This window comes from Empidonax traillii, unplaced genomic scaffold, assembly GCF_003031625.1.
Source record: "Empidonax traillii isolate 1590-97213 ecotype Southwest subspecies unplaced genomic scaffold, ASM303162v1 scaffold515:size447783, whole genome shotgun sequence".
NCBI lineage: Eukaryota > Metazoa > Chordata > Aves > Passeriformes > Tyrannidae > Empidonax > Empidonax traillii.
The window spans coordinates 340,220-350,429 of record NW_020955708.1 but is presented as its reverse complement, the minus strand read 5'-3'; the positions used below and the strand labels follow the sequence as shown (position 1 = coordinate 350,429).

Below are 10,210 nucleotides of genomic sequence, written 5' to 3'. Positions count from 1 at the left end.
GGAAAGTTCCCTCAACCAATCCACCAAGCACAGCTGACAAAACTCTTACAGTGACTGTCGTAAGTACTGTTTCATGACATACAGACACAAAGCTGAGCTGTTGGTCAGCCTCGTCTATATGTGACGGAAAAAGACTTATTTCATATTTAGCTTACTGTTGAAAAAAATAAATCAAGATGCCATTTTTCACACCTTCAGAGGGAAGAATGTGAATTTTATTTGCCTTAACAAGGAGGGAAGGGGACTCTCCATTGCTGAGCTAGTAGATAACGGCTACATGACTCTTAACGCTAGATCAGCAATACGTGAGCATTTCTGGCAAAAAGTCTACATGTGTCCTTCTATGCTCTTGTGCCTTCTCATGTACCTGGTTTCTCTGCTAGACCTGACCCGTGGCTCATGGGACAGATCAGCTGTTGGCAATGGTCATTTCTGCCTTTGGCTGTGGTACAAAAAGCACCAATCTGGATCAGATCAAAGCAGGTTCTGTGGTTTTCTACACCCCCCCCTCCACCCCTGAGGCCTTGAAGGTGGGTGGGAAATGGCCATTTGTGGTTGATCTGCAGCTCACCCAGGATAACCCTGTGTGCCTCAGATCCATTTAAAGTGCAGCTAACAGGCTGAGCGGTTTCCTTCCACTCCTGAACCTCAAAGCTGGTTATAAAACAACCCCAAACATCTGTGCTTTGGCCAAGCACAGCCGTAGTGCAGAAATGGGACAAGAGGGGCAGTAAGGGACCAGCAGCAAGCAATTCACGACGCTGACAGTGCAGTCCGGCAGATCTCAGGCGGGCTTTCGAAGGTGTGAGAGAGGCTGCAGAGCCTCGCAGCGCACAGCTGCTGTGGCGGGAAGCTGCAGGAGCGCAGGAAGAGCGGGAAGGGCAGGAGGAAGGGAGGGAGGGAGGAAGGAAGGAAGGGAGGAAGGAAGGAAGGGAGGGAGAGGGAGGGCGGGCTGCTCCCGGCACCGCCCCTCGGGCCCACCGCAGTGCCCCCTGGCGGCCGCAGGCCTAGCGCGCCTCAGCCTCTCATTCTTCCAAGGGGCGGGGCCAACACCTTATTTGAATATCTCGGCGCCTCATTTGCATGCCGCCAAGATGGCCGGCCCTGTGATTGGCCGGCTCCGAGACAGCCCCCCAATGCCGGCCCCTGTGCCCACAGAGAGGGCGGGGCCAGTCGGGAGAGGGGAGGAGACACGGTTATCATTTGCATAGCGGCCCGGCGCGTGCGACGCGGGAGGCGGTGTTGGCGCCCAGAGCGGGTTCCGAGTTTGAATCCAGGGCGGCAGCGGGCAGGCGGAAGCGGCGGCGGCGGCGGCCGCTGGGGCAGGAGCCGCCGCGGGACGCGAGGGCGCAGGTACCGCGAGGGCGCGCCCAGGGCGCGGGGGCTGGGCCGGGCAGGGCAGGGCAGGGCACGGCAGCTGCAGCGCTCACTGCCCCGCGGCGCGGCGGCAGCGGCGGCAGCAACAGCAACAGCGCGCATGCGCCGCGGGGCTGCAGCCTGCATGGGAGCACGTGACGCGGCTCCAGTGCAGCGGCGGCGCGCATGCGCGTTGCCGCTGCTCTCTCGCGCGCGCGGCGGCGGCGGTGGCGCGAGCACAGGTGGGTCCGGCGGGGGCGCGCGTCGGGCACCGACGGCACCGGGCACGCGCCTGGGCGCGATCTCGCCTCGCGTGCCCCGGGCCAGGCGAGGCGGCGGCGCGTGTTTGGGTGGGACAGGGGCGCGCCCAGCGCCTCGACAACCTCTCCTTGCTCCATGGCGGAGCTGGGGTGGCGTGGCCTCGCTGATGCCGTGTGGCGCCAAGGAATGCCAGCTCCGACATGGCGGGCACGGGGTGTCACAGCACGTGGGTTGTGGAACCAACGAGGGGAAACCGTTGGTGGTGGTCCTACAGTGATGGACTGCAGGGCACGGTTCCTGTGGCATACGGGCACACTCGTTCAATGGAAGCGTTTCGATGGGGGATCGAAGAGAATGCCCAGTTGGGCCTCATTCATGTGATGGTACCAGTAAACAAGGCCCAAGCAGCTCATCGAGGTGTCATGGCCACCCACGTCAAACAACATGGTGACACCGAACAGTTTGAGCCGTGTGCTTGTAAAAAGAAGGTACATTTGAATCTCTAATCTGCTTCAAATGTAAACACTGAAAATAGTGAAACTCTTAATGATTTAGAATTTCACATTTTTAGTTCTGGGGCCTTTTAGAGGTGTAGCTCTGTCTTTGAGAGGTTGTTCTTTTAGCAGATGCATCTTTCTCTTACTGGATCTCCTGATCTTTGACAAATATCCGGTGAAAGTGCCGACATTAGGATGTTTTGTTGTTTAACAGTAATCTTGAAATAAATTTATGTAACGTTATGTTACTGTGACCCTTAATGCATGTAGACTTGCTGGAAAAATTGGAATTGTTGATGGAAAAGTATTTGCATAAAATGAAAGGGTGAACAGCTTTGCTGTTCTAGGGAGCAGTCAATGAGCTTGAAACTGCAGCCTCAGTGCAGTCACAGGAAAATGACACTTGTACATCTAGACAGCTTATCTGGTATACTAATCGGTGTAAGTGAAAGCATGTTAACAGATACATTTGTTCGATATCCCAAATTATACACGCAAATGCAGTATTATTATGAATATACTGGATTTTGCATCTCCAAGGTCAGGATATTCTACAAATATGCTGTTTGTCTCTCTTTTGCAAGTTAAAATATATTTTAGGCCGTTAACTGACATATTAGTTTGATATATTTGCGCTTACCGCAGTTAGAAATATTTACTTTATATGTAGGTTTTTAAAAATGAAAGCATGAAGAACATACTTAACATCTACTTAAATCTGCAGTTAACAAGTTAAATATGAACTCTGTACACAAACCTCAGATATCAATGTAAGAAATAAGTGTGTTTTTCGTATTGGATACTGGGTTTTTCATCCTACGGGAAAGTATGAAGGAGAGTATTCCTTCAGATATTAAGAACTCCTTGGAGGGGAAAAAATGAACATAAAAAACAAAGCCATTTGACATGTCATCTTGGGTAGGTAATTTCTTGGGTTCAGATCTAAGAAACGGGGCTAATAGTATTTGTCAGGCCAATCATAAAATTAATTCAGTAATGACTGCATGAGGATTTGTGCAGCTCATAAATACTGGCAACTGCACCCACTATTTATTCCTCAAATATGGCAGTTAATTTTTTTTTTTTTTAGTACTTCTAAAATATAGTTTTTAAAGAATTATTATTTTTATGCTGCAGAAGTACCAAGTCAAGTTCATACGTACATATAAGCTGGAAAGGAACTGTACTAAACATTTTTGATTATCATTATGTTCTTAGTGTAGAAAACTTAGAGTACATTGCTTAGAGTAAAAGGCTTATCAGCTGCAACCTTGCTACCAAATGTAGCAGTGCTAAACTGATGTTTCCTGTGATAATGTGGAACAGCGTTGTATTTTTCTGTATCAATTAATTTAGCAAGACTTGACTTGAATGCTGTGTAGGTTTGAAACCAGTCGTACCAGAATTGATTCATAGAAAAGTACAGTAATTATTATATGCATTAAAGAGTCATTTTGATGCTTTCATTGCAAGAACTCTTATTTCCTATACATTACAAAGTTCCAGAAGATGCTGATTCCAACAGATACAAACTTTGCCATACTTTGTCATGTTTCCTGGTACCTCCTTCTTTGGCTTGTATTGATGTGCTCATCACATCAATCAACATTAAGATCAACATTAAGTCTAGTATGTTAGTTTTTCATCTTCTAGATCCAATTTCTGAAAATGCTCTTAAGTAAATTCACATAGTTAGTACATGTTTAATTAATTATACGACTGGATATGTCAGGTAGCTGTTAAAATAAGTTGTGTGTTTGCTCTGTTATTTTGCGCTCTCCTAAGCATTATCCTTCATTTCATAGTAGTTTAAAGAGAAGTTATGGTAAAAAATCCCAAACCCCAAACAGACCAAAACCTGGCAGGAAAGAAAGTTTCTTTTAGCTTCGCCTCCAACCTAATGCAGTTTCCATAAGGTAATTTAAAAAAGATGTTGCATTCTAATTTATTACTTCTTTCAAAAAACATATATCTAATTGCTGACTTCAATCAGTACACTGAAAATTGCCTTCATTGGTACTATTGTCAAGGAGCTTGGAATTATAAAAAGTCCTCAAATGTTGTGCAGACTTTTGACTTTCTGAACTTCAGTACTCCTCGTCACATGATCATCATGAACTGTGTTTTCCCACCAGTAGTTTAAGTAGTTTTTGTGAAGTTCTTGCAGTTCTAAGTGAGACCTGAGATGTTTCTTAAAGTCAGCCTACTAGCTTGTGTAGATAAAGGAGGGTTTCAGTGGATAGTCTTTTGAGACTTCAGACGCATTCAAATAGTAGTCTGTCCTCACTGAACTTCATCAGTCTAAGAACTGTTTTCTCTACTTAATGTTAACATACCAAAAACCCAACAAAACAAAAGATCAATAAAAGAAGAGAGTAGATGAGAAAAGCGGATAAGATGTGGTTTGCACACAACGATTTGTGGATGATGCGTAGCAGACTGGTTTCTAAACATATAACTTGAGCAAAGGAAAGTATTTATGCCTTGGCTGCTTCTCTCCTGCCATTTTAATGTGAAATGGCATAAACGCCCATCTGAAAGTCCAGAATTTTCTGTTTCCCCTAGATTCTTCAGGGGAGGAACCCTAATGTGAATTGTGTCTCTGTGTAATGATATTTAAGAGGTGGGTGACATTACTTACACGGGGCAACTATTAGAGAAATGACAGGGTACCATTCTCTCGAGTTTCTTGTTTGATGTTTATAAGAAGTTTGAAAAATGGAAGCCCTGTTTTAAAATTTAACTTATGAGTAGAATAATTGAACTTGCTGAGATGATACTGCAGCGCGTTGGCATGTCATCAAAAGGCGGCAGAATTAAGGTTGTTGGGAGTTTTTATTATGTGTTTAAGAGAAATCTAAACATTACATGCAGAGTTTAAATTCCATTCTGAAATCTTTCTAAAATGCCTGATTTTCTTGCGTTTTTGGCTTCTTGAGAACCTATATAGGTGCATATTAAATAACAATAAGAAATTGTAGTCCTTCACTAATATAGGAATTCCACATTACCATATGTTTACTTCATTATTTCTTGGACCAAAGCATTTTTGGAAGCGTTTTTTTCATTCCTAATCTTGTGTTTAATTAAACACCAGGGTTTATTTTAAAATTGGTTTTATATTTTTAACATGCTAATGCACCTCTGTCTGCTAACAAAAGTGTGTGGAAGTGAACTCCTGAGTAAATGCAGATGGTTTCTGACTATTCAGTAAGATTTCAGGATTTTCTGCAGTTGTGTGTCTGTGCTAAGATATGTGCCTCTGCACATTCATGAAGCTTTCTGACAAGGCAAGAGGTTTATAGCAAGTAGACTGAGACATGGGTTCTTGTTTTCTCTGGCTCAATTGAAAGTGTTCTCTGAAATATTTTGCAAAGTAGTTTTGCCCATTCAAAACCTACTTCTGTCACTGAGTTTCCACAGATTGAGCTCTAAGCCTCAATACTATAGAGAAGGCAGACTTGTACAAGTGCAGCTCTTGGGTTCCAGATTAGAACCTCCCTAGGGTTTTGGTGATATTCCTGAAATTCCAGGACTGGAGATCAGATCTGATTCACCTTTTGATGTAGGAATTTTGTAGGTGTACTAAACATAAGATTTTCTTCTATTTAAAACATTGCTAGGGTGAAAATCAAAGTATATATTTGTCGTACATGTGGAATATTAAGTTTTAATTTTGAAAAGTTACAAGTTACTGTAAATTCCTATAAACTGAAGCTATGGTATGTATAAGGTTCAGAGTAAGCAACATGGAGTTATAACTGGCTAATAAAAATTTTTCTTTTGAATTTATTGTAAACTTGATTTTTGATTTAGTAATAGGTCTCAGTGAAGACAAGCTTCAGTGTAATGAGTTATTTTAAATTAATTGAAATGCGTTTGTTCTCCAGTGCACACAAACTTGTTTTTTGAGAGATCTGTCTTTTGGGCATTTGAACATCAAGTTTATTTTAATTCAGTTTTCTAAATCTGAACAGGACTATCAGACACAATAATAATCAATGTAGCTGTCTCGTATGTGGCACGTGCTCTTTCTTGTATTGCAAATCGTGCTAATACAAGGACAAAAAGAAAAGCCAGATGGTGTATTTTACCATTCTTTAGGTTTGAAATACTAACTATGGTGTTGATGAGTACATCAGACAACTACTGCTGGCATGATTAATCAGTCCTGAAATAACCAGCTGCAGCTGGCAACAGACATGCACAGTTATGTAAGTTTAAAAATTTTCATATAAGAAGTGGTTGGAGGGCATGTTCTAGTTTTTTGGGAGGGAGTGGATTAACATGTTAAGCTAATTTTGGATCACAAAGACAAGTTTTTGGTAGAAGGTTAGGTATAATTCTACATTAATTTCCTTCAGAATTGCCACACGTGCTCTTGCAGTTATTTTGTTTCAAAATAGACATATTTGGATTTAATAGAGGAGAAGTGAGGCAATTATAGAGGAATTCCCTCCAGAACTGATCCACTGTTTCTGGACAGGAGTGCGTGATTTGTGTTAATGAACAGATTCAGAGCAGAACCTGTATTGTGTTTAATTCTCTTTGCGTTAAAATTGTGTTTGTGACAACCCTTTGTCACCCCTATAGGTTCTCAAACCCGTTCTTCAGGAACTACTCTTCTGCAACAAGATTCCAGCAAAATTCCCAAAGTGATTCTAGACATGACTGTTCTTTGAAAAACTTACACAATGTGCTGAGTCATTCATAAAGAATTTAATACTTGATTTCTGTGGGTACTGAAGTTCTGGAATGTTCTTGGGCTTTTTGCTAGCTTTCTTATGAAGTGAACTTCCCTTTTCTTCCCCAAGTAAAACTGTTTTATTGGGCAGCTGATATTACAGAATATTTTGAAGTAGGCCAGATGGAAAAAAGATATAAATCAGTTTCTTAAACACTTTTTTCATTTTTTAACTCTAAAATAAGCCTCCTCTTGAAAAGTATTCTCTAATGTTTGTCAGTTCTATGCATGATCTGGCTCTGCAACTTTGTTAATACGTGAAATGGATTCTGAACTGCCTTGGAGTTGGGAGGGATTCAAAGTACACGTTGCAAATTCAGGATCACGGACCTAGGAGGGCTGCCTTTCGATGGTTTTTGGTTTATTTTTGTTTTCTCTTTACCAGAGGTACTCTGAGTAGCTGCAGTGTTGCAGCTGTGCATTAATCACTTCCTGCCTGTCAAGGAAACCATTCGTCTGCCTACGCAAACACACACATCCCGCCTGTGCAGTTTGTTGCAGCGTGGTAAAGAGGGAGGTGCTTTGCTGTATAAATGTTTTATTCACTGCTGAGTTGTCACTGAGTGGCTGCTCTTGAGTGTACGATGCAGCCATCTTAGTCTCATTTTCAGTGCAGCTGAGACAGTGTAGTTTCAGAATGGCTGACAGTGTCTTCACTGCAGCGGTTTAACTTGGCTGTATGCAAATGAGCAGAGCTAGTGGCACCACGTGCTCCAAACGTTAGAGGTGAGCACAAGCTCTGCTTTGCTGAGAAACAATTTCAACCTTTGGTTAGGCAAAATTATCTAATTCTAAGCTGTAAAATAAACCTTTCCCTCCCCTCTCAATTAGTTCAAAGACCTCCTGTCTTGTTTCAGTTACGCGACAGATCACATGGGAAAGGGCAGATCAAAGCTCATGTCTGTATGTCTTGCTCATCAAGTTATTTCTTTTTGGCTTACTTTCTTACCAGGTCAGAAGAGCTCTTATTTTACCCTCTCCCTTTTTCAAAAGCCTGCCTCAGACTTTCTAACTAAAATGTAAAATAAACTCTTTACAAATTACATTAAATTTTTGTAACCAAGTGGTTAGATTTTCATTTGATTATCATTTTCTCAACATGTAACTTTTCCAGTGATAGATAACTACAAAGCCTGTGTAAATACACTGGAATAGCAATGATTATATAAATGCTGTTTTACAGGTAGCATTTATGAACTGCTCAAGAATAACTAGAAATTTTTCAGATTTTTTTTTTTTTTTACAAATTATAAAACTGAAATTTTGAGGTAAATCATTGTTTAATTTCTTTTGTTTACCTCCATTGAAATCTGAGTTCTAAAGTGCTACTTTGGCCTAGTTAGTGTATTACTCTGTGTGGTACTGCTTGGCGGCCTACTTATCTGTCATCCTTAACACTCATTAAAAGGTAGTGTCAGTGTCCAGTGAGACGAAGGTAGGAGAAAAGCAATGCTCAAGTTTTTTTTCCATTGGGGAGGGGGACAAGAGGAAAGAAAAAATAAGACATTTTTCCTTACAACTCACTTGTTTTCTTGTTCTGTGTCTTACACTTAGCTAAGGTCTTTATAGGTTCTTGAGCTGCCTATAAGTTAAATTGAGAGCAATTAAGTAGGAAGTTACTTGAAGTTCTCCAGAAACATATCAGGAGCAGCAGAAGAGCTGGATAACTCATCTGAGTGTAGCTTATATTATTTTTCTGGCTGAAGTTGAACTTTGTGCTAAGAATGTGAAAAGTCAGTCTAAATACCTAGAAGTTTAGTCCTTCCTCAGAATTTTCACACGTTAATTAGTGCTTTTAGCATAATCTATAACAAAGCACTAAGTAGTTAAATTAGTTTTGAAATATCTGTTCCCATAAATGATCTTCTGCAAATAACAGCAACACACTGTTTATGAAGAAATCAAGTATGCTGGGCAGACAATGCACATCAGGTTCTCAAGAGACATGTTTTCTCCATGAGTATGTATGCATTTGATAAAAAGAAATTTAGAAAGACAATAAAATACAGAATTTTTAAGCTCAGGTTGATTGCTGACTTCAGCTAACAGTAAATTTCTAAGTAACTGACCATGAGATTTTCTTTCTTGAAGTGATAAGTTACGAGTAAGGTGAATGTGTGGTCACAGGTAAGGATGAAATAGGTAGGTAGGTAGGTTTACTACTTTTATTGCTAGTGGAACTTTTAGTGGATTTAAGGCAGATTTTAGTTCATAGTGGCTTTTCTTGATTCAGTAAGATAGTTAAGATCCTGGGAATCATAGAATCACTAAAGGGAATGAAATTCTATGTGTAAAACATACTTTACCATACACATCCTGTGGCGGTTTGTTGGTTTTTTAGAGGTTGGGCTTTTTGGTTGGTTGTTCGGATTTGTTTTTTTTTTTAAAACAACCATATAAAAATTGTCAAGTGCTATTTGTTCTGTTGATTTAGGGTTTTTTTTGTTGACCCTCTCTTTAATGGGAACAGGAAAAGTATCGTGCTTTTGATATTCATTGTAAGGAGTGATTCTTCGTACATATTATATTTGAGTAAAACGCTGTACGTTTAGATCGTGTCTTTTTTACAGTTGTTTTAATGTCCTTTTTGTTGCCCGTGTTTTTCTTCTGTGAGATGAGTAAGCTTACTCCCATTTTACAAAAAAGGCATGGAGAGATTGCCAGAGCTCAGAGGAAAGCTCTTGTCTCAGTATTTTCCCTTCCCTTTGGTTTTGGTTTTCTTCGCTTTTTGAAAGGCCATTTTGAAAACAGTTCCGTTTTTTGAAGTGCTGTGCAAAATGTCTGGCCCGGCAGGAAGCTGTAGCATTTTGTTAAACGAGCTGGGTGAGGTGGCGTGGTTTGGGTTTTGGGGTTTTTTTGGTTGGTTTTCTTTTTTCTTTCCTAAAGCAGGTGTTTGAATGCATAAAATATGGTAGGTTTTAAACCTGTTCTGCATATGAAACGCATTCCTGTTTCCAGAAGTCTAAATACTCCGTAATGCTTGCTTTACAGTAGTATTAGTAGCAGAAAGCATAATCTCTTGTCTCTTCCCTTCTGTAGTATTAATAGTTTAGAGTGCCCCTGGTGGTGCAGTGGCTAAACCACAGCGTTGTCAACGCTGAGATCTGGGTTCGATTCCCGGTTAGGACACTCCCCGGGCAGATGGAGCTCGCTAGCCCTGTAAGGCAATCCATCTACGTCCTGAGGACCTCGCTGCCACCGTCCAAGCGTGCTTGGCCCCGGCAGATGAACCTCAGGATTAAAGGGTGGGCTCAGTTCCGCGCACACTGTGTCTCACCTAAAAAATCCAATGCGCAGGCTGGAAGGTGGAAAGACCTTCCTCGGTTCTTCGTTCGCGAAGAGACTGGCCATT

General features: G+C 41.6%; 1 protein-coding gene across 2 annotated transcripts in view; it reads left to right on the top strand.

Annotated features, from left to right (window-relative positions):
- The first annotated feature begins 1,220 nt into the window (after positions 1-1,220).
- The window catches only part of ATF7IP (activating transcription factor 7 interacting protein), an 81,175-nt gene continuing 72,185 nt past the window's right edge, over positions 1,221-10,210 (top strand). The window contains exon 1 of one of the 2 annotated variants that reach the window (XM_027896757.1): positions 1,221-1,353. Coding sequence is in view for 1 of the 2 variants with exons in the window: in XM_027896755.1 (XP_027752556.1) it covers positions 2,062-2,105 (44 nt within the window). In the remaining variant the exon portion in view is untranslated. Of the gene's footprint in view, positions 1,354-1,693; positions 2,106-10,210 lie in introns of those variants that run through there. The other variant, XM_027896755.1, reaches the window with a different exon arrangement.